At 55.7% G+C, this 23,406-nt stretch overlaps 1 protein-coding gene across 4 annotated transcripts in view; it reads right to left on the bottom strand.

Moving 5' to 3' along the window:
- The window catches only part of RBM19 (RNA binding motif protein 19), a 59,186-nt gene that overhangs the window by 13,816 nt on the left and 21,964 nt on the right, over positions 1–23,406 (bottom strand). For 2 of the 4 annotated variants that reach the window (XM_068653563.1, XM_068653562.1), the window contains exon 22: positions 5,227–5,332. In XM_068653563.1, coding sequence (XP_068509664.1) covers positions 5,227–5,332 — 106 coding nt within the window. Of the gene's footprint in view, positions 1–5,226; positions 5,333–9,489; positions 9,632–15,015; positions 15,239–23,406 lie in introns of those variants that run through there. The other 2 variants (XM_068653565.1, XM_068653564.1) reach the window with 2 other exon arrangements.

The raw sequence follows: 23,406 nt of genomic DNA, 5'->3' as shown, positions 1-23,406 counted from the left end.
GGCTCAATGCAGTCCTCATTTCCTACAGGCTTCCCAGGGAATTCAGGTCTGAGCAGGATCGGGCCCATCCCATGAATGTACAAACCCTCAGGTCAAATATTTTCATCCCCAGGGGCCCACAGTGCTCCAGACATCGTGATATGTGGCTGGGCATGGGGCAGAGCAAAGGGGCGCAGGACGCTCTTTGAAAACCCTCAGCTAGGATTCAGGAAATGCATCAGGGCTGCAAACTCGCAGCGGTGGAACAAACCCAGCAGCACACAGCATCCCTCTGTCCTCACATCTGGAGGGCCCCGAAGCAGCGCTGACGTAAGGGTGAGGCTGGAGGAGCCACGGCCACTCGGTCCCACGGAGGTCCTGAGGGTGTCCAGCACCGCGGGCAGGAGCTTGGGCAGCAGCTGGAGCACCTTTTCCAAAGGTTTTGTTGACAACAACGGGAAACGCGTCGAGTTAATCGTCCCTGCTGCCTGCTTTTTGGGTTTGGTTGGAGTGCCTTGTCAGATTTGGGGCAATGCTGAAAGCGAGAGGTTTCTCTGCACACAAAAGTCTTGAAGAAGTCTCCACGCGAGGCTCGCCCAGCGGTGGCTCTGGATGGCCGCGGCTGTCCCCAGCTGGCACATCACATCTCCACTCCTCCTGGAAGCGCCTTCAGGTGCCCAGGACGGCTCCTTGGCAGCCAGGGCCACCCCGGAGCCATTTCTGGGGACTTCAGTGCCCAGCTGCTCCACAGAGGCAGCAGAAATTCCCTGCGGGATGAAAGCAGAGCTCTCACCAGCTCACCACACCTCCTCCCAGTCCGACTGCTGGGTGAGCACTAGGGGCCGTGCCTTTATCCTGCAGCGGGCTCTTCTGACTTCCACAGATTACAAATCTCCAAACAACGCATTTCCAGGGACCTGCTTCCCGTTGCCTTCATTTTCCTCTCCTTCTGATTCTCCTTCACTCACACAATTCCCATTCATTATAAAAAAACAAAGAGCACTCCCAGCTCCACCTCGCCCGGACCCCTCGCCGATGCACCAAGACGTCCTTCCACATCTGCCACCTCCCCAAACTCGTGCACGGCCTCGTTTTTTGGGGTGTGCCGCAGCCTCACCAGCTCTTTTTGCAGCCGCAGCTGTTTTTATTTGCCGCTGCTGTTGTTTTAAAGGCCTCTTTTCACTTGGAATGGTTTCCAATTAGCAGAGCAATGTGTTGGCTTCAACAACCACCCGGGGGGAGGCGGCAGGAGGGAGCGGCGATGGCTGTTTACGTTGGCACAAAGAGACGTTTCCATAGTCTGGCAAAGAAGCACAGCTCACATCGCCCAGTCCCGTTTGTTCATTTCTACTTTTTGGTTTTGATTTCTCGCTACCTGCAGCACGAGGAGGAGGAGGGAGGCTGCAGGATGGGATGTGGGCGCGGGATTGCCGGCCCCGTGGGATCACCAGGAGGGGTCGTGGAGCAAGAGGGAAGGTTGGCGTTGCCATCAGCTCGTGGTGGATGGAAATCCTGCTGGGTGAGGCACATCTCCTGACGGCCAGGTGACATTTCCCAGCCCAACGTGCTCCTGGAACGAGGGGCTTTGAACCCAGGAAGAAGCAAAGCGTGGGATGGCGGGGTGAGAGCACAGGGACCCTGAACTGGGGTGCTAGAAGAAGATCAACGCCTTTTAGGTGAAAAACACCTACACGTGTCATTTCCTTTGGAAAGCAGCTGAAAAATAAAACTTACATATTCGTAGTTCTGCAAGGGATTAGTACTGCTCCAGGGCAAAGCAAGAATGCACCGATAATTCAGAAGACAAAGGGAGGAAGGGGAGAAGTGCTGTCCCCATGCACCCACGTGGCTGAAGATCTTCCAGAGATGAGGAAATTCGCCACTGCTGCCATTGCAAATAAAAAAACTGGGCAGGAGAAAATTCATTTTAACTGCAGGAGAAATAGGAAAGGGAACAAGGACGAGCAGAATGGCTTTCAAAGCAAGTGGGGCTGGGGGCCTGAGGTATTTTTGGTATCCTCCACGTGGGTGTCTGAAGACCAAGCTGCCAGAACAGCAACAGAGGGCTGGTGGCCGGCTATAAAAATGGGAAAAGACCTCAAATTACTGCAGCACTGCATCGTTAAAGAAAGGGGATCGGAGCAGGCTTGGCATGAACCTGGTGGTGGCTTCAGCTCGGGCACGGCCAGAGCCTGGCAGTGGATGGAGAGGCAGAAGGAGCAGGGAAAAGCAGAGAGAAAGGGAAAAGGAGAGTGAAAAACGTTTGTGGGATTCAGATGAACTTCTCCGATGCCTGGGACAAGGCAGATGCTGCTTGGGAGCTCATCTGCTGTGCCAGGGCACTGCAAAGTCAGAGATCAAGGGGCTGGACCGCTGCATCCACCGCCCCCGAGCGCTACGGCGCGCCGTCCCTAAATGCTGTATTAATTTTGAGGACAGTGCTGCTCTGCCTCCAGATTCCCCCTTGCCCTATTAAATACTCAAGCCTCAGAGCCTCGGGGCTGGAGTCATTAGAGGGACAAAGGGTCAACAACATTAGGAGATTGATAAATTTCCCTTCCTCACAAGAAACAGTCCCAACTGAGGATGCGCTCTGCATCGCCAGCTGCACACAAGGATTTTTCGCGTGCGCCTTTTTAAAAGGGCTGCCTGTCTGTCCCAAAAGGGCAATTCCTATTTGGAGACCAGATGTATTTTTATATTGACAGGGGAGAAAAGTGGAAGCCAGGCTTCCAGTTAATAGTTTAAAAATAAAAACAATCCCCCACCAACTCTGCACAGGGAACTTCAGGAAGCACAGCAAGTGTTTAATGCGGCCTTAACCAGAGATCTGCTGCTGTTGAAGCTCCCCTTCTCGATCCCCAAATCCCACGTGCTCCCATGTGGTCATCTTGTGCTGGAGATTTTGAACCACAGGCTTGGTCAGCAGCTACACCAGCCCTCTTTGGGAATATGGTGAAAGCAAGGTATAAAAACCCACCATGTGCTGGGGACTGGGGTAGCAGGATGGTACCAGCTGATGGGGAATTAGGAGGCTCCAGCCCCTGAAGCTCCCTCTGCAGAAAAACTCACGGTCCTGGCTCCTTTCTGAAACTCTGGCGTGGGTTCCTCCCTCTTTCCTGTCTTAGCACACATGCTGGGATCTGCTCAACGCACAGCTGTGGAGGGCAAGGGGACGAAGCCCAGCCCAATGGGTGCCCCGTTGGCACCCCAGTGGGGATTTTGGAGCAGAAGCCCCACGTCTCCCTCCCAGCTTTGGAAAAACCTCCGCAGGCGCTCCCACAGCAGCTGTAATTGCTCAGAGAAAATGACAAACATGGGAGGTCACAGGCTTTAAATGCCCAACAAAGCCACCGTAACTATTCTATTATAAAAACATCATGTTTTATAAGACGCTTATAAGCAATTTCCAAATTACCACTCTGAGCAAAAAATGTCATTGATAGTCCGCAGCTATTCAGCTCAGAGGTCTCCAGGCCCACTCCCCTCCTCTCTCATTTCACTTAGCAATAAACTCTAAGCCAATTATGTCCGTGTTTACGATATTCAGGATCCTATTCATCAATACACGGCGCATCCTTTTCCAGACGGCCAGTGGAGTGTACTTGATGTGCCACTTGTGAGACAATTAAATCCCTCAAAGAGATGAGGGTAAAAAAAAAAAAAAAAGGAAGGAAGAAAAGCTGCTTTGCTGGAAAAGAGGAAAAACTCACGGAGTGAGCCTTCACAGGGTGGCTTCCTCACCGCACGCTCGTCTCCGGGGTCGGTGCATCCCTGCCTCTGTGAGCTTTGGTGGGAGCAGGAGGGTCCCAGACAAGGGCCCTGCCAGAATCTCTCCCCCCTGCCTGGCTGCGTTTTTCACCCAGGTGAGAGCAAACCTGATGAGAGACTCGGCTGGAGCAGAGGCATGTGCAAAAACCGCAGAGCAGGCAGGAGAGCCACGCTTCAAGGGGGCTCGCTGCACGACGTGCTGCTGAGCAAGCCAGCCCCGAAGGGGAGGGCGAATGCTGAGCTGAAGGAAGTTTGAGTTAGGATCAATACAGGGCTAACAAAGAAACTCTGCGCACTGTGTTATAGGGGAGGTCAGGCTGGAACAGATGATCTAATAGTCCCTTGTGATCCCGGATCGATGAGTCCTGTCTAAAAACATAAACACGGCGATGCTTGCTCCCCCCTCCTCGCTCCTTCGTCTCCACTCACGGTCTTGAAAATTCGGAGTGGCTGCAGGTCGCTGGAGCCCCGTGGTACCTCCTCTTCTGCAGCGACATCCCTCAGCCTGCACCCAGGGTTCCTCTTCCAGACACCACACACACCTCTGGGCATCAGCAGCAGGGACGAAACCCCAAAACCAACCCCGAGTCCTTCTTCTGGCCATGGCATCAGGGACACCAAACTTCTGCCCTTTATGGCTGGCTCAGTTTGGGGTTTCTGTGGCGCGCTGTCTTACCTGCTGGCTGCAAGCACTGCCTGGCTTTTTACACCCTGCCCCTGCCTCCTGCAGGACAGCTGTGCTGGCAGGAACAAACCCTTGCCACGGCGAGATCCTCCTTTTCAGAACTGCTCAAAACTCGTTTTTCCTTCCTAAACAGCTCTGCTCACGTCCTCGGGATGTTTTTCTGTAAGGTGTTCTGGGAAGCACTTTGGAAGGAGTTATATCGTGACGGAGTTTCTTGTCCTTGCTGTGCGCTGCCCATGGCTCCCCCAGCTCCAGCAGGACTGTGTGGGACCACTCATTTTATGGGCTATGACACCTGATAACCCCGAGCTAGCTGTCCCCAGAAGCTCTGACTGACAGCCCCACAGCCAAGACCCACACATACATGGGGTGATTGGAGCAGTTTGGTAGCTGGATGCTCGGTACCATTTCTCTGAGCCCTTCCTCCCACAGGCAGCAGCTTGCAGGGCTGCAAGCAAGGCACGGCACAGCACAACCGCCTCCCCAACTGCCCTTCCCCGTCTTTTCCACTGCCACGGAAGAAAAGCCATTTGCCAGACACATCTGGAGGGTGCTCCTGGCTGTTGGTTTCACTGAGGGTGTTGAATTAGCCAGATCCCAAGTGCAGGCAAAGAGAAAGCCTTCAGTGGCTGCCCACTGTGGGGGTTTAGCTTCATTGTGGCTTTGCTGGTGAATCCAACAGCCTGCATCAAATCCCTCAGTGGAACAGAGCCCCCAGGTTCCCTTCTGGTCTGAGACCAGGCGGGGAAGGTGCTGGAGGGAGAGGAGCCGGGGGCAGGTCTGGGTCTCACCTTGGCATCCTGCTTGGTGAGGAAATCCACGAAGCCGAAGCCGCGGTGGGAGCCTGTCCCTGCCATCTTCTTGGGCAGCCGGACGGTCTTCAGCTCTCCGAAGGTGCTGTGAGGGAGAGAGGGAAAAGCAAAGATACTGAGACCGAGGGGAGAGCCCTCTTTTTATCCCAAACCACGGCAGCACCGGTTGCAGACACATTTCAGGCTCGCCAGCCCTGACTAAGGCCAGCTGTGGGCAGTGGCCGCTCTGCTTCCCTGTAAGCTCCACAACCAAAGCACACAGCGACAGCTGAAAGCTCCGCTGGGATTTCACAGGCCGTCCTTTCTGCTTCACAAAGCAAAAACCTCCTCCAGTCTAACTGCTGTCATCCTCCTCCCTGTGGATCTGCAGAAATTGAGGCCCCAGCCTGCGTGCCGTGCCCTGGTCAGGGTGGGCAAAGAGCATCTCCGTGTCGCAAGGGGTCAGATCAGATTTATTGGCACTTCAGGACACGGCCACAAGCCCCAGCGTGGCCTCGTGGGGTCTTTTCCTCCTTCCAGAAGAGCTCCTCTGCCCCCAGAGCCTGTCCTGCACACCGTGCTCGCAGAGGTCCCACCCCTCTGCTGGGTACCTTTTTTCTGACTGGATTTCCAGCAGAGTTTCAGAGGAGTCTGAGGGTCACCAGCATGGAAAGTTTGGAGCAGGAAAATAAATAAGGGGGTTCCCATTTAGCTGGAAACCTTGCCACGGCATGGTTTCCCTGCAGAATGAACACAGCCCTCAAAAACCAAAGCATGCACCAGCCTGGATCTCGCCCCAAAAGCCTGCAGCCAGACCCTGAGGCAGAGCTCGCAGCTCCTCCACCTCGGCTCTCCCACCCCGACATCCCCAAGAAATTCCCAACAAAGCCCCCGTTTTCCCTGCATCCCAGCTCCAGCTTCCCCTTCTCCTCCCCTCGCCTCCATTTACCAACCCCACAGGCGCCAACGGCAGGCGATAAATATTTAACGTGGACGGGGGCCGAGGAGATGCGCCGGTTTATTTGGAAACCTGCACGCACAAAAGGAGCCCGGGATGCAGCGGTGCCAAAGAGCACCTGGGAATAAACACAGTAAAGGCCGTAAATGCTCTCGTGAAATGATATAAGCTAAATCCTGGGAGTTAACCCGCTGCACCGGCGGCATGACCAGGCATTCATCCACCCAATTTCCTCCGGCAAGGCGCTGTGTAAATGTACCATTATGAAGCCTCCAAATGAATCCGCACGCCTCCTCCGCGGCGTTTCCAGCGCTCTGCCTCCCTCCTGCCCCCTCCGAGCTGGTGCTGGGCAAACAAACAAACAAACCCGCACGGCGTGGCCTTGGGGAGCAGAGGGGCTCGGGTCCCTGCAGGGTGAGGATGCTCCCGAGAGATCCTGGCCCAAAGGGGTTCAAAACGGAGGTGGAAATCAGAGCGATAATGCTCAAACCCGTGGCACCACGGAAAACGTGACCTGAGTTATGGGCACCGCCTGCGGGGAGCAGGGTGTTTGCCCGAGGACTTGCGGCACCCACTCTGAGCACCAAGAGTCTCCCTCTGAAACCACACCGAGACCTGCCAAAATGCCAAATTTTTGGCAAATGCCAAAAATGGACAGCCCCTGGAGACGGGAGCAGGGCAGCTCCAGGCCCTGTGGGGCAGCCCTGGGGACACACATCAGCCTTGGTCACCAAGAAGATGACGGCGGGGACCCAGCCCGGAGCAGCACCTCCTTGGGGCTGGGGGAAAGGACAGCAGGGACAAGAGGGTTGGGGCTGTTGTAGGGGACCACAGCACAACGTTCAGCAGGGGGAGGAAAGCAGAGGGACAGGGCTGACCCCACTGGGGCTGAGGAGTAAAACACCCCCCCACTGCGGCGCTAATTAGAAAGCACAACACAGCAATTACCATCCCAGGAGCTGTGAATGAAGTGGAGAGCCCGGGCCTTTAATGTTCTCCTCTCCAGCGCAAGGCAGAGGCTCACACCTCTCTTTTCCAATTATTTCCTCCAGATTTGTGCGGGGGAAGAGAGGCAGAGGAGGGGGGGGAGCCCGATTACCCCCCGCAGCGCCAGGCTCCTCGTGCCGGGGGGGACACCGATGCTGCAGCCCTCGAGCTCGGGGACGGCCCCAAAAACCCAAAGGAGAGGGGCTGGAGGAAGGGACAGGGACGCAGCTCACCTGAGCGAGGTGGCAGGGCAGGGAGGAGAGCAGCTTTTACACGGGCTGGTGTGCCAGCTGCTAAAACCCAGCTCACCGCTGAGATCCCACCGAGCTGCTTTCCAACACGGATGGGGACGGGTACGGAGGAGGGTGGGCTCCCAGCAGCTCTGCCCCCTTGTCGCTGCCTCCTTCCCCTTCCAGAACCCAGCTGTGATGGCTGCAGCCCCACCAGCATGCAGAGACTGGTGTGAAAACACAGCAGACACCCCAGGAGCTGGGTTTCCCCTCGGAGCTGACATCTCTCTCCTCTCTCCACGGGGAACTATACGGCGATCAGCCAGTGCTGGCACCAAACCCCACTGCTGGCACAGAGCACGGCTCCAGGCCAGGCTCCACTCCCCAGCACCGGGCTATATAGGGCAGTCCCAGGAGCCAGAGTAAGAGTGGGTGAAACCTGAGCAGCCACGGACCCCCTTGGGACACGGATGCTCCACCAGGAGCTGAGCTCCAACTCCTTGGAGCTGCGGAGGTCAGAGGAAGGCCCTGGCTAATCCACAACCAACCTGGACAGAAAGCTCCAACCAGTCACTCAAACATCTCCTGCCCTACTGCATGTCAGAGGAGTTGGGATGAGGATTTCAGCATCCCTTTGCCTGCCTGGGTGAAAGCTGGGGAGCTCCAGAGCCCCTGCAGCAGTGCCAGGGCTCAGCCGCGGCAAAACCCTTCCCGAATCAGTGAGCCCGCCTCTGCAGGAGGCTTCAGCCTCCCCTCTGCTCAATCCTGCCCTGGGCAGATCCACGGCCCTGGCCCTGGTTTCTGGCAGAACCCCTCGGGTGGCATCACACCAGGCTGCTCTGAGATCTCCCGCAGCGAGCGCGCTCTCCTGGAGCCGCGGCAGAACCAAAGGCGCCGCGTTTTGCCTACCGTGGGGGGTGGGCGATGGAAAACGGGGGTCGGGCTCCTGGTGGGAAGCAGAGCGGAGGCACAAGAGGCTGGGTTTGTAGGGTTTGGCTCTCCCGGCTTTGCCCTCCCCGCACACGGCAGGCAGCTCGCCAGCCAGGCTGGTGAAATCCACCCTGAGGCTCGCGCTCGGCTTGGCACACCCGCACGCTGCTGGCTGGCAGGGCTGACAGCCCCGAATAAATGCCCAGACGGAGACGTTTCCTCAGCTAAAACCTTTGTTTCGTGCTGATCCAGGTTTAAAAGGGGGAGAAAGGGAAACCGGTGCGAGCCTGCGTTGGCCCTGGCTGAGCACCCACCCACGCGGCCGCAGAACAATGAGAGCCGCAGCCTCCCCCCGCCTGTCACCGGCCCCAAACCCAACAGCGAGGCGAGAAAAGCCCCGAGATGCCAGCGGGGACATCCCCTGCCGTCCCTCATCGCCTGTGCCAGGTGGCATCGAGCACCTCTGCGTGGCACTGCTGGGCACCCACTGCTCTCCTGGCGCTTCGGCAGCTCATCCACAGCTTCTGCAGCCGCCTCCTCGCCCCGCTGGATGAGCAGAGGGAGGAGGAGGAGGCTGCAAGCCGCGAGCTGGCCGCGGGTCAGAGGCCCCACACTCCTTGGGGTTGTAATTCTGTCCTTTTGGCACAGGCTGGCTGGGAGGCGAGGTCTTTGCCTGCTCATTACAGGAGGTTCTCTTGCTGCTAAGCAGAGCGTGCTGCAGCTCCCTCCGTGCCCACGGCTGTCCTGCCATGAGCTCACCCCAAATCTTCTTTGCCTCCCCGTGCCTGGATCCGGCCCCAGCAGCTCCTGGAGCTGCTCACGCACAGCTCAGCAGTGCCTCACCTCGCACGAACCACAGATCCTGAACACAACCCCAGCTGGAAGATGTGCAGGCTGCCAAACTCGGGTACCCCGCAGCAAGCACGCAGCTTGCCAGCTCTGTGCCCGCACCACTTTGTCCTCTGCGCTCCTCCAGACCCAAATCCATGAGAAAATGAAGCAGACGCGTGCTGATGGAGCCAAGCTGATACCTGCTGACCCCTCCTGCTCAGCCTCTTCACCTCGTGCCATTCCCTGCCTTAAAAAGAAGCATTTGAACCACAAGCTCCTTAGGACAGGCCAAGTCCTGGTGAGCCCTGACCATTATTTTCAAGTCCCGGACAGAAATCGCCATCAGCCTGCCTGGTTTTGGCGTGCCCTGAGCACCCGATCGAGTGCTGGTTGTGAAGTTTTAGCACCAGGAATCCATGCACGTGGCTGGAAGAGCCAGCTGCTGCTCATCCCCAAAGGGCAGCCCTTCCTGCAAAGCAAACAAATCAGCCTTACGTTTCTCCAAACACCAACAGCTGTCCCGCTGCACGGGATAAGCCTAAATCAGGGAAAAAAACCAACACAACGCCAATGAGCAGAGTGGGAAGTCGGTCATGCAAACCTCCAGCAAGGCCACCAGCCTTCTCCTGGCTTGCCACCACCTCCTCCTCTCTCCATTCCTCTCTTTTTGACAACTTCCCAGAGCCCTGCCACCACCTAAATCTCTCCTCGTGGCTGCTGCAGCCCTGGGACGAGGCTGGAGGGGGGGAGCTGGGTGCTTTCTGCTCATCACCAACAGCTCCGGGCAGGGGACGTGAGGCCAAACAAGACCAAAGCCCTCCCCTTCCCAGCCCGTGCCACCTCGTCTCTCGCAGCAGGCCACGGCCACGCTTCAGCCCCGCAGAATTCAGGCAATCTCTCTGCAATGGTCATCCGAATTTTCCTCCTTTTTTTTTTCCTCCTTTCACCCCCAAAATGGCCCTTCCCTCCCCCACCACATTACTTCCCTGCCAGTCTTTGCTTCCGCGCCGATTTACTGATTACGGGGGAAAGGAAAAAAAAAAAAAAAAAGAGATATAATAATGGTCCTTTTTTTCTTTCTTCCTCCTTTCGGAAGGCAGGACCCTGCCAAATGGTTTTGCCCCTGGGCTGAGCCGCGGCCAGTTCCACCCCCTGCAGGAGGGAGTTAATGAAATACGCAGCGGAAGGGCCCTCCCGCCTCCCGCTCCAGGACTTGGGCTGACTCCACTCCGGCTAATCCCATTACAAGAAAATAACGTGGATAATTCAAGCTAATGAAATCGTTACAAGAATGTGGACAGCCAGGGGTGGACATTCAGAGCCAATTTAACACTCCTCGGTGTTGTTATCCCCGGCACAGGAAATATCTGAAAGGAGGAAGGGAAAGGAGAGAGGGAGAGAAGAAAAAAAAAAAAAAAAAAAAAGCAGCCCTCCTCTCTTGTTAGCTTAAATCCTGTTAGAGAGTTCAGGAATTAATCTGCCACCTATCTCCTCTGCTACCATTATCATCATCATCATCAATAATGTCTCCTCGGTAACCCCTGCACCTGAACAGATGAAGGCGCAGGAGGGCGAGGAGGGCGCGGAGCCTCCCGGCACGCTGCAGCGAGCGCGGCGCTGCCGCTGCCACCACCCCGGAGCAGAAATGGGGACAGAGAGGGGGACACGGGGGTGGCAGGGCTGAAGCCTGGACCCGCACACCCAGCCCTCCTCTCCTGCAGCAGCTCTGTCCTCAGCCACCTGGTGCAGCTGGAGGTCCCCGAAGTGCCTTCCAAACCTCTCCGAAAACCGCGCAGGGCTCATGAGGAAGACAGCCATGGGTGCTCCTTGTTCCTTCCTGCATGGATCAGCACATTTTTTTTATTTTTCACCATCCTCTCCTTGCTGTCCACGAGCATCATCTGTAGTTGGAGGCCTCTTGGTCTGCTGGCTGCAGCAAAACAGGGTTTTGCTTTCCCTAAGTCCTGTTCTTCTCCACTCCTAGGGCCAGCCGGACACGACGCGAAGAGCTCCCAGCCTCCTGCGGGTGCAAGCAGCAGGTCCAGGGGCAGAGCTGCTGCTGCGGGTGAGATTTCAGAGAGATCCAAGCTCCCACACACATCCAAACGCCTCCTGGTTGCAGCACGACCTGGGCACGGCTCACGCTTGGTGCAGACCCCAGGAAAGCCAAACCTTTCCCATCTTCCAGCTCAGCAAAGCCCCGGCTGCTGCTCACTGACCTCACCCAGACATGCATTGCTTCAGTCCCTCCACGGAAATGGAGAGCTTTGGGATTAAAATAGAGACAGAGCAACATGAAGGCAAGAATTTGGAGTGAGATGAAGCAAAAGCCCTGTGGCAGAAGCGGCAGAAGGGCTGGGAGCCCCGCAGAAGGGTGAGCTGCTGGGCACCAGGCCACCAAGAGCGGCGTGCCACCATCCTCCGTGGGTCACAGAGCTGGGATATTTGGGGTCCAGCCTGGTGGCTGTCCCCTTCCCATCCCGTACAGAGACTCTCTGATGTGCCATAGGGGAGTTTTTCACCCTTGTGCCACTCCAGCACAAAGAGCAGCTCGTCCTTCCCCTTTCCCTAGGTTTTATTCTCACCAAACTTGCAGGAAAATCGCCACCTGCCACATTTCCACCTTGTGCCCCACCAACCAGGCTGGGACCAACCCAGAATTTTGGAAACCAACAATGACCAGGACAGGGAGGGATGCGGTGGGACGAGCCCCCCAGGATGAGCTACACCATCCCATTGCTCCGAGTGTTTCCAGCACACCTGCCACAGCAACTGTTCAGCTCGCTCCAAGAGCATCACAAGCCCCACAGCTCCCCAGGGAGCAAGGAGATGCCAAGAAATGTGCCTGAAGAAGAGCCCAAGATCCAACGATTGGGGTGAATTTTTGGGATAAATGTAGTGAAGGCACTTGAAAATGATTTTTAGCTGAATTTTGGGAAGAGGCAGGCACACAGCCCACTGTGCTTCACAGTGCAAAATAAAATGACGCCGTGCCAACAAGTACCTGAAAAATAAATACATAAATAAATAAAACCTGGTAGATTGCCAGTGGTCAGGGTGCTGTGCTCTGGGAGCAGTGTTCCCATGTCCTCGTTCCCATGTCATGCTCCAAATTCTCCTTTGCAGACACTCTGGCAGCCTGGCTCCTTTTTCCTCACTCCTCTGCACCCTGTGCCGGGCCATCCTCACCTCTCTCCTCCGAGCCGATCTCCTCCGTCATCCCCATCGCCCTGCTGGGTCAGGGCTCCTCTGAAAGCTTCCCCAGGACTTTGCTCCCCCTTCTTTTTCCACCTGTGAGTCTCCGGCTGGCTGATGGCTCCTTTTCTGGCTGTCACTTCAAATCCTTTTTCTCCTACTGCTGGTGCGAGCGGGTTGCTGTCCCTCGCCTTCCTCTCCTCTTGCTTGGGACCCGTTTGGGCGTGCTGTCGATGGAGGTTTCACTGCTGTGCCATCCCGATGTGCCTTCCCATGCCTGTTGGGTTGCCAGTAGCCCTCAGCTCCGTGCCACCCTGCTCCCAGCTGCAGGGGAGCCCCTGAGGTCCCCCCAGCCTCACCGCTGGGGCACCTGCCCCGGGTGCCGCATGGCCATCACTCCTCACCTCTTCTGCGTGGGCAAAACCAAAGCTTAGCTCTTTCCAGATGCATCAAATTTGGGCCCAGAACTTCAAAAAAAACCCACAACTATTCCCAGTGCCAGAGACTAGGAGGACACAGATGCGCTTCTTCCAACGAGCGCTTCCAAGGAGCTGGGGATTTACGCACGAGGCTCCTGCTCAGGTCCTGATTTCCCAGGGAAGCCTCTCCGCCCTCACAGCCCCCCTCAAAGCCTCTCAAAGGAGGCAGCCTCGGGCCCTTCCCTCTCCCCCCCAAAGCTGTTTCCCCCTTGCCTAAACCGCTTGCTTCAAACCGGAGCAAAACATTTCACCCCTCCTCGCTTTATTTTCCTTAACAGTTGCTTGTGAGGGACCTTATCAAAAGCTTTCTGAAATTCCAAGTAAATTAGTCATTAGGCAGGTTTTCAGAACGGTAATTAGGCCACTCCATGCCCCTGATGTATTATTTACCTGAGAAGATATACATAATTAGGGCTCTTCTTTATAACTGGTATTACACGCGCTAAATTCTCCTCCAGTCTATCGTGTAATTACGCAATTAGGCTGCATGCTAAACAGAAAGAAACCAATTCTGAAAACCAAGCAAAAAAAAAAGGGGGGGGGAAAAAAAAGGCCGGTAATTATTATTTTTTAAATCCCCCATCGCCAGCACAGCGGCGGGGTTTAAAATTTTAATATCCCTCCACTTCAGGCGTTTCTGCACAGGTGCTAGGAGCAGGTTTGGTTGCCTCGTTTCGTCCCGTCTAATCCTCGCGGTGCGCCGCAGATTCGCTTCCTTAAAGGGATTTGCTCCAGGGCTGCCGTTCCCAGGGGCTTGCAGCTCCCTTCCCGGGTCGGCGGGGATTTGCTGTGCTTGGGGAAACGGGGTCTCATTGCCTCGCAGCCTCTCCTCGTCCTCCTGAAGATTATTTCCAACAGCTTCCCGGCCGCAGCCGGCGGATGCAGGCAGGGCCAGTTGCTACGGCAGGGCTGGTGCAGAGATGTAGCCCTACAGGGCTGGATCCTACAGAGTAATCCAAGCGGGCAACGGGGCCAAAAAACCCATCAGGGACCACTGGGGGCTGTGCAGGAGAAGCCAACACCTCCGCAAGGGGCAGGCAGAAAACCAGGGGCCGGGTCCTGGCTCTCCAAAGCTGTGCCCAGCCCTCGTGCACCTTTCTACAGGAGAATGGGACGTGGCGATCCCAAATTTGTCCCCCTCTTCCTCCTGGCTGTACCTGGAAGTGTGAGCTCTTCTCTTCTGCAGCTCCACATCCCGCAGCGTGCTGCCCTGCTCTGTCTCAGCCCCACAGACAGGGCGCACCACACACCCAGGGAGTTTTTTAATCTCCCCATCATTACACATCTACCTTAGAGTTGGTGAGATCAAAGAAAAAGTGCCCAGGACTTACCGAGCACACTCACACCTCCCTGGGAAGCCACCTGTGCATTATCCACATGCGTTTTCATGCGTTAAAGGCTCCTCTGATTCATTACCTTCGTTTCAGAAGGAAATCTGGAGCTGCTCTGTCTCAGCACTCAAAATTGCCAAGCCACCGCCGGCGCAGGGAAAGGTGCAGGATGGGGAACCCCAGCAGCTTTAGGGAGCCCCACATTAGATACCACTGTTGGAATCGCACCAAAGTCTGTGAGAGTCGAGGTTTTCGGAAGACCATCACCCTCACACACTGTGATTTCATCTCCCTGGGGGCTTTCTGACCCCTGCTGCTGCTTTTTTGTTTGCTGCTGGGGCAAAATGTTCAGTGGAGAGAAGGCTGCGTCCACCAGGACCACTCCAAGAGGACTTCTCTTGAGCCCTGCCAGCCTCCTGTCCCTGCCACCTCCCAGGACGGTGCCAGGACCCCCTGGGACACCCCACAGCTCCTACCACCAGCTCCCACGGTCGCTCCCACCGAGCTATACAAGCACAGCCGTGACCCTTACATCCCAAACCCCAGGAAACCTAAATCCTCCCACCGACTTCAGTGGGAGCCTCGGCGCTCGCAGAGCGTTTTGCCGAGCTCCAGCCCTAAGCCACGCTCCTCCTGCGGGCAGCACCTTGCAGCACCAGGGCTTAGGAGCCCCCACGTCCCCCCCAGTGATCACCAGCAGGTCAGGATTTCAAAGGAACCCGCAGCTCGAACAGCGCCGAGATTTGGGGATTTATCTCTCCTGGGCTCCTTTGAAAGCCCCGATCAGAGCACAGCTGCGGTCACAAAGGAGTTACGCTAAAAATAGTGCTCGCAGGAGGGCCCGGCACAAATCTCCTTTCCTCTCGGATTCTCGTGAGTCAGCTCGTTTTGAAGACAGAAGAGGAAATTCAGGCGACCGGCAGAGCAGTAAACAAGGGGAGGGAGACGCAGCCTCGTGGCCCCCAAAGGGCAGCCGGCAGAGAAAGCTTTGCTGGAGGAACCCCGGTGAAATGGCTGCACCGAAAGCCAAAAAACCAGCTCATCTCCGACTCCAGAGCCTCCTGCACCGAGCTGAAGGAGAATAAATATAGAAGCAATCAGATATTTATAGGCAGGCAGCTATTTTAACATGGCTCCGCTTTAAAGAGAATCCTTATTTAAGTCCCGGCCCTGCAAAGCTGCAGGATGACTTGGAGAAATCACCAGATTAATTATTTTCACCGGGAGAACCGAGGAACGCGTAGGGAAGATCAAATGCATGCAAATGCATTACAGGACGTGGGAGCTCGAGCAGAGAGCTCCTGTTCTGGGGACTCAAACGCCACGAGGATCCTGAGATCTCCTGAGCACGGGACGGTCCTGAAAGCTTTCCCTACCCATGGGCACAGGGCTCAGCAGGGGCACAAGCCCATGCACCCCCCCAGCCTTGTTTTGGGGATCTCGGACCAGCTTTTGAGGGCAGAGGCAGGGAAACGCCTCCCTGCACCTTCCTCACCCAGCGTCTCGCCCTGTGGGTGCCCAACCAGCAGCAGAGGTGAACCTGCCTCGGGAATTTCCTAAAGGGAGGTGGAGGATGCTGAGCTCTGCAGCTGGGCTGCACAAAACCTGCAGCCCTCCTAGGGACAGCTCGGTCTCCCCCTCCCTGGCCATCAATTTGCCCCAGTCTCACAGCAACTGAAGGCTGAGAGCTTCTTTCTGCTGCCAGGCAGAGGATGCCAACAGCTCGGTCACAGACCTCTCTTCCTCGAGAAGAGAGAAAACCAGTTGAAAAATGTAATCTTCAATGTTTTGCTTAAACAAAATACTCCGGTGGTGTTCCTGATGGCATCCTCTACGCACGCAAGCCGCAAGTGGTAAACGTCCCTCCTGTATCCCCCAGAGAAGAAGCAAGGCGCAGCTCTCGCTGCAAATTGCCGGCAGGCAGCGAGATGGAAAGGGGCTGGCATCTTCCAGCCCAGCGCTGGAGAAAGCCATTTCCCTGACAGATGCCTGATGTCTGTGGGAGGACTGAGCACACGGCCCTGCAAACCCCGGGACCTGCAAGGAGGAGCAGGGCACAGAGAGAACAGCTCCCACGTATCCGCATCAAGTGGAAGCTCCCCGATACGGGGAAGAGGAGAAGAGGATGCTGAGAAGCGTCCCCGCACCACGTACCCTGCGTCTGATGACAGCTGGCTGTGGCACACGCTGCTTTAGCCTCGCACATGGGGGTTTGGAGAGCTTTCCTGCGAGTATTTGCTGCTCCTGAGGTGAACGGGAAGGTGAGGAATGTGCTGCACCGCTGAGACAGCGCCGGGACCAGCGCAGAAAGAGCCTGTTTCGGTTCATGTGTCAGAAGATGGGACCTCAAAAAGGAAGCTGAGCCACTAAAGCACAAGCTGGCTGCTCAGTGGTGATTAAAAGAATGAAATTCTTTGGGATCATCATCTCTGCGATGTTTAATAAACGTTAGAGGGCTCTGATAACGCGTGGCACCGGCACCAGCTGCCTGCAGCCCATCTCCCAGCCAGCTGCTGAGCTCGGTGTTGCTTGGAGGAAGCCAGCACCCCTGAGCCCTCTTCTCAGCTTTCAACCTGGGGGTTAAAGATTTATGCAGGCAGATGGAGAGCCCTGATTCCTCAGGAAAACTGTTTCCTTAGGAAAACAGCTTGTGAGAGCGGGCTCTGCAGGCTCATGGGATCCTTCCTCCTGCACCCGCAGGTAGCTCCCCTCCCGAGGGAGGCAGAGCTGTTCCCCTTAATGTGTTTCCTTCCCTGCAAACACAGGGAAACCTCAGCTGTGCTGCTCCTCGGATGGGGCTGCATCCCACCAAGCGCTGTAAAAAGCGCAGCCATAGGAGACACGGTGAGAGAGAAGGGAAGGAGGTGGTCCTGACGGCCTGAATCCTCCAAAAATCCAACAAGAGCACAGCTGGCCAAAAGCTGAGCCACCTCCTAGGGATGGCACCACCACAAATTGCTGGGGGTGGTGCAGAAATCCTGCAGCTAGAGAGGCTGGCGGGGGGAGAGCTGCCAGCCACCAGGGCCTGGGGAGCGTGGAGCCTGCGAGGGAGCTGTCAGAGCCCCAGCCCTACCTCGTGTGACAGCAAGAAGTCCCCGCAGAGGTGACGGCACCGGCAGCTGCAGCGAGCAAACAGCCGAACATGCTGCAGAAAGGGGGGGGGAAACGAGAGGAGGCGATGGATGTGGTCCTGGCAGGAGAGTCAGGCTGCATTTGCTTGTGTTAAATTAAAAAAAATAGGGGAAAAAAAGGAAGCAAGTGGTTAAAGAGCAACTTCTCAGCAGCACAACCCTCCGCCCGCAGGTAGGGCAGGGCGGCAGCTCCCTCCCCTCGCTCCCGCGGCCCTCATTTCATGGGGTTTTTGCACAAGCAGCGGGGTGGAAAATGATCCAGCGGCTGGAGAAGCACCCCCAGGTCCCCGGGTGCACGGCGGGTGGGTGGCCGGAGCCCGGTCCTGCTGGGGTGGCGAGGAGGGAGCCTGGCTGCTGAGCTCCCAAATCGCAGCCGCGCTGCGCGGGGGAGCCGGGCGCTGCCCCCCCGCCGCCCTCCTGGATGCTGACGAGAGAGACAGCGCAGTCCTGCGTGACAGCGTGAAATTAATATGATTTTGGGGGAAGCTGGCAGTGAGTAATGAGCATCTGAAATACCTCGCCTCCACCCCCCCCCTCGCCCCTGAACTCCTTTAACCCTTCAGCCGCTCGCACGGCGCCTGGAGAACGGGCTCAGAGGAGGGGAAGAGGCAGAGCTGGGGTGGAGAGAGGCGAAGAGGGGGGCGAGCAGCCCAGCCAGGTGCTGAATTTATGGGGTAGGTTTTGGCATCAGTGCTGGAGGGGCTGAGGTCAGCGCTCACAGAGAGGCAGGACCTGAAACGTCGAAGAGCCTGGCTCCATGGGAAGGTGTCAAAAAGGGCTGGGGGGCTGGAAGGGACCGGGGCTGTCCTCCAAACCTCCTCCAGCAGGTTCCCAAAAGGCCACCCGTGAGGGGAACAGTCCAACACGTCCCCACCACCTTCCTTCAGAAGCCAGGAGCTCACCTTCCCCTTCCCAGACCAACAAAACCTTGGTCTGGCAAAGCGCTCCATGCAGGGGATCCTCCCGAGCACTCCTGCTGCCTAAAAAAGGCTCAGTCCCCACTAAGGGTCGGTCCCACAGCACCACATCCCTGCAAAGACAAACCCCAGGAGCTTCCTACGCCTCCCGGTGCCGGCTCCTCACATTTAAGCTCTCTCCTCTTCCCTGCCAGATGCCTGGAGTGGTCAGCTGGCTCAGCTGCAGCTGGGGGAGGAGGGAAGAAGACAGATGGTCAGCGTGCTGTGCCTTCGCTTGGCTTCTTTGGGGAAAGCAAGAGGCAGAGAGAAATGCTCTCGGTGCCACGAGCAGCAGAAGCCAAGGCGGTGCAAACGCCAGGGCACGGGAAACCTTTGGGGTCTGCCCAGGCAAGGCGGGAGAGCGATCACAGCCACGTCCCGAAGGCTTAAACCCCGCTAAATTGGAGGAGGTGGAAATGCGGCGGCGGGCTTGACGTTAAAAAAAAAAAGAAGATAATGCAAATAGAGATGCAAATAAAGGACACGGTGTCACCCTGAGCAGCAAACTGTGATTCATTAGAGGCTCGTTCAGGACCTTCGCGGGAAGCGAGGCTGAGAATATCCACACACAGGCACCGGGGAGGTGGGCAGGGCAATGTCAGCGCCTGCCTAAGGAATGCGGTGGGGAAGGATTTGAAAGAGGAAGAAAATCATCAGCTGGAGGGCTCCTTGGGTGAAAAGCTAGGGCATGATTCAGAGTTAGCCCAGCTCATTCCAGCAGGGCAGGGCCTGAGAGATCCCAGCCTGACTGGCCACGGGGCAATGCACGAGGAGAACGAGATCAGGCTACAGCCTAAGACAAAAACCCCAAGACAAAAACCCCACAGGTTTTCCCCGCTTATATATAGACACACACACAGTGTTCAGAGCATTTCAGACAAAAGGAGACTCCCTAACACTTGTACTACAGCAGCCTTTCTACAGGATTTGTTGCTCCTTTCCCATTGAGGACCAAAGCGCACACATGCGCACCAGCCCCACTCAGCACAGAAAGCTGGCAAAGACCCCGAAGCAGAACCCCAGAGTCACATCGGACTAAGACACCTCAGCAGCAGCCCCTTCCCCACCTCTCCTCACCTCCCCAGGCCCTTCCCTACCGAGGAGCAGTGGAGCCTGTGTGTGAAACTCACTGAGCACCCCCGGGAGGCTCGGTGCGTGGGCAAGAGGCTCCTGAGGAAGGAAGAAGCCTAAAAAGTCCCCAAATTTGTGTTGGATGGATGGCCTGAGCAAAAGCAGGCAGCTGAGAGCTCCTGGGCAGAGGTTTCAGGTGAGCAAAAAGGAGACCTGTGGGTAGGGGACACGCGGAGTGCAGAAGAGGGGAAAAAAATCAAATATTGCAATGAATATTCAAGACAGGGAAAGAGATGTACTGAAAAAAAATCTTCCTTCTGCTCTTGGGAAGATCCACCTTTTAAAGCAGCCCTGTCAAGATAACACAGAGTTAAACATTTCCTTATCTATGTTAAACACCTTTATGATTCAAACTGGAAAACAGCACCAAAAACCCATTTCGCTCCCCCCCGCCCCACGGCTCGTTTTGCAGAGCCAAATGAAAGCGGCCGGCTCCACGCCTGGGCTCTGCTCGACATCGCTGCGCTTGGGCTCCCAACGTGTGAGGAAGAGGCTCGAAGAAGGGCTCCCATCTTCCCCTAGGAAGTTTAACTTCTGCTTTTCAGGATAGGAAGAGAAATAAACCCAAGATATCCCTGCCTGGTGGAGCAAACCGCGGGCACTGCGAGCACGCAGCCAGCGGGGACAAGGACACCCACACCCCAAACACCCCGGGAGCGTGGATTACGTGGGGCAGCACCCGTAAGGGCTGGATGCAGACTTTTGGGGCCACCCTTTTTGGAAGAAGAAGAGCACCAAGGGAAACGCACCCAGCAAAGACATCATTTTTGCAAGTGCCTTCAAGGCACGCTTGCAGACTTCAAGTGGGAGAGCGGGGCCGAGCTGCGACAGGAACGCTGGGGCTGAAGGCATCGATCCCAGAGCAGCTTCCTGCAGCCCGAGATGCTCAGCAGCCCATGCACAGCCCCCACATCCTAATTCCGGAGCTGAAACCCCACATTAATACAAAGCAGTGGAGCTGCCACCAGCAACGCTGCCCAGGAGCCGCCTGCAGCCTCAGATGAGTCAAGAGCTGGAACAGGAGCTCAGACTTTGTTTAGGGTGCAGGGTGCTGCTGGCTGGGTTTGACCTGATGGCTGCACACACCACGGAGCAGCCAGAGCTCTGCTGAGCACAAATATCCTCTGGCACAGCCCTGCCCTGCTGTGGGTACATCCCAGCACTTGTTTTAACGCCTTGCTCCCTCTTAGCGTCCATTTCTCCAAGGCAGCTAAACCCCAATCCACGGAGGTAGGGAAGTGAGGGATCGGGGCTGGCCTGGATAATGAACAAAAAAAAATTGAGCAAGGCTCCTCGCCCACAGGATGAGCCTCTCCTCCCTGCTTTTGTTGACTGCTCCAGCATGGGGGCTTGTTAATCTGCCCACACTGAGGGATTTGGCTGGCCCATCAGGCTGTGGAGGAGAGCAGGAGGCTCCTCCCCGGGCAGAAGCATCCTCCCGGGGAAAAAGGCTGCATATCCCACGGGGAACATCTCTGGGTTTGCTGATGGGCGAGCAGAAACCACTGGCTTTAGACCAGTAACCACACAGGGGTAGGACAAGAGGCATTTTGCTCCTCACCCAAGCAGCCAGCCCCCTCTCCTCCTCCGAAACACACGGCCTTCAGCCGGGTCTAGCTGCAGCCTGGCAGTAGGACTGTCATGATGAAGTGATTCAGAAACGCAGCTTAATCTGCTGGTGGATGTAACCCAGAGGAACAGGGCACGAACCCAGCAGCAGCTTCCAGCAGCCCTTCTCAAAGATGATCTGCTCCACATCCTGCCCCAGCACTGCAGTCTAGCGTGCCCAGCGCCTGCACAGCCAGCCTCCCTCTGCCCCTCAGATAACAATCCCGTCAACTTATCCACGCTGATTTAATTTTGTTTCAGCCTTAAAGGGCTAAAACCACAATAAACTGGAAGTTTTACAGTCCTGTGAATTGCGGTTTGTGCACACACCCCCCCTTACCTCGGCTCAGGGTGCTGAGGGAGCTTCCAGGTGCGGCACAGCAGAGAGGGACCCGGGCTGTGCTTAACCAGCTGTCCCCAGGAGGGTGCAGGACACGCTGGGGACATTGCTCTCAGCAGCCAGCAAGGTGCTGAGCAGGCGATTTGGCCTGCTGACATGGGAGGGTGGCATAAAGAAGAGGAAAAGTGTTGCACCTGGGGTTCCTGGGCATCACCGAGCCACCTCCTCCAGACCAGACCTCCAGCAGGGGCTCTGCAGCTCCTGGCCTTCACCCCACAACCAGCTCTATCCCCCCTGAGCAGCCCCTGCCCGACCCAGAGAGGCTCCTACACCACGATTTGATGCTCAACTCTGCTTTCTGCAGCATCCCCCACGCTCACAGGAGTGGGCACAGCCCAGAAAGAAAAATTTAAGCAGCCAAGAGGAAGGAGCAATGGATTTTGAGGTATTTCTAGCACACAGCGAGGGTTTTAAAAGCAAAACCATCACTTGGAGAATGATCTGACAGACTGTTCGGCAAATGTTTGCAGCGCTGTGCATCCTAGGGGTGTTTGCAGTGCATTTTCTAATTAAAACTGCCCAGCGCTTGCTTAACGAACTCACATGTTTATGAAGGCTCTGTTTCTTTTTTCCACTCTTCTGCCTTTCAGTAGCAAAGATTTCCGCAGCTTCAACAAGGCAACGTTAGTCCAGGAAGGAGAAATTGTCTCCAGTCATGTAGACTCCATTACTGGGAGAAAGGTGTGAACAGCAAGCATGTCTGGCAGACGGATTCATTATACCACCGTGTCCTTTATAATGGGAAATGAAAAGCCCATTCTGATAACTACACTTTATTATAATAGGTCAGAAGAAGTGAAAGGCATCATCTTATAAAATTAACTTCATAAAGACTGCCTTTAAAAAAAAATATCTGCCAGTTTATCCACCGCATCTTTCTTCAGGGATTTTTTCTTCTTCTAGGGGAGCTGTGACTCCAAAGCCTCGTCCCGCTGCCTGTTCTCACTTTTGCCCTCTATCAGAGGGAATGGAGCAGTTTTCTCCTGATCAGTCCCAGGCGCTTGTTTTGCCGGATGCAATAACGCCGTGGCTTTGTCAAGGCAAAGAAAATAGCCAGCAAAGTAGTTAAAACTGAAAGAGACCCCGAAGGTCTTCCAGCTCTTCCTCCTCCTTCATAGGGAAGTCACAACGGGGACAAACGTGCCCCACAGCCCCCCTGTGCTCTGAGATACCTTTCAGCTGCTTCTTCGTGCAACTCAAGTCCACTCTTAACTGCTAGGGATAATTTCTAAGACTTGATAGCTTCTCACAACGCGTTTGGGTTCGTTTCCTACAGGTGAAAGACAAGAGGTGGCCAGGAGGATGATAAAACATCTTCTAGGGGCACTGCTCTGACACCCCATCTCGCTCTGGTGAGGGTGGCTAGGACTAATTGGCAGAGGAGGGCTGGAAGCAAAGGTCCTTGCAATTTTAGGAGAATTTATACCGAAAAAAACCCGACTACATACTTTCAAGGTATGTTTTGCAAAGGAGGCAAAAGGAAAACACCATCCTCAACGCACACAACTCAAGATGCAACGCCAACAACTGCTCCTGTGGTGCTACGAGCATCAGGCACCAAACTCCAGACAGACTCCCTACAGTATTAGGGTCTCACATCGCATCAGATTGGGTGGAAATCTTTAAGATTTCTTCAAAACCTCACCATTTCCCTTTTGGCAAAAATAAAAGGTGTCCTTGAAGTGTGACATGAAGTTGCAAACCAGCCTTGTTTGTAATATTCATGCAAGTTGGTGCAGGAAGGAGGATGGAAGAGGATGCCATGAAACAAACGGTTAATTGGGACTTCAAATGAAGGTTGGATCTAATGTGAGAGATTTTAAAGGAGCCTCATTTTCAGAAATTGCCAGAGCTCCAATCTGTGAAAATGTGGCCTTTCACAGATCTCCAATTCAGCTTGCCACATCGAGAGTTCCTTTTGAAAAAAGTCGTGCCATAAAAGCCCCCCAATTTGGTAGCAAAAATTAGCAGCCTTCATGGGATATCAATCCCTTTGTCTCTCCTCCCCTAACC

This window comes from Anas acuta, chromosome 17 (genome assembly GCF_963932015.1).
Source record: "Anas acuta chromosome 17, bAnaAcu1.1, whole genome shotgun sequence".
In the NCBI taxonomy this organism is placed as follows: Eukaryota; Metazoa; Chordata; class Aves; order Anseriformes; family Anatidae; genus Anas; species Anas acuta.
Note: the sequence above shows the minus strand (reverse complement) of the source record. Positions and strands in the feature narration are given on the sequence as shown.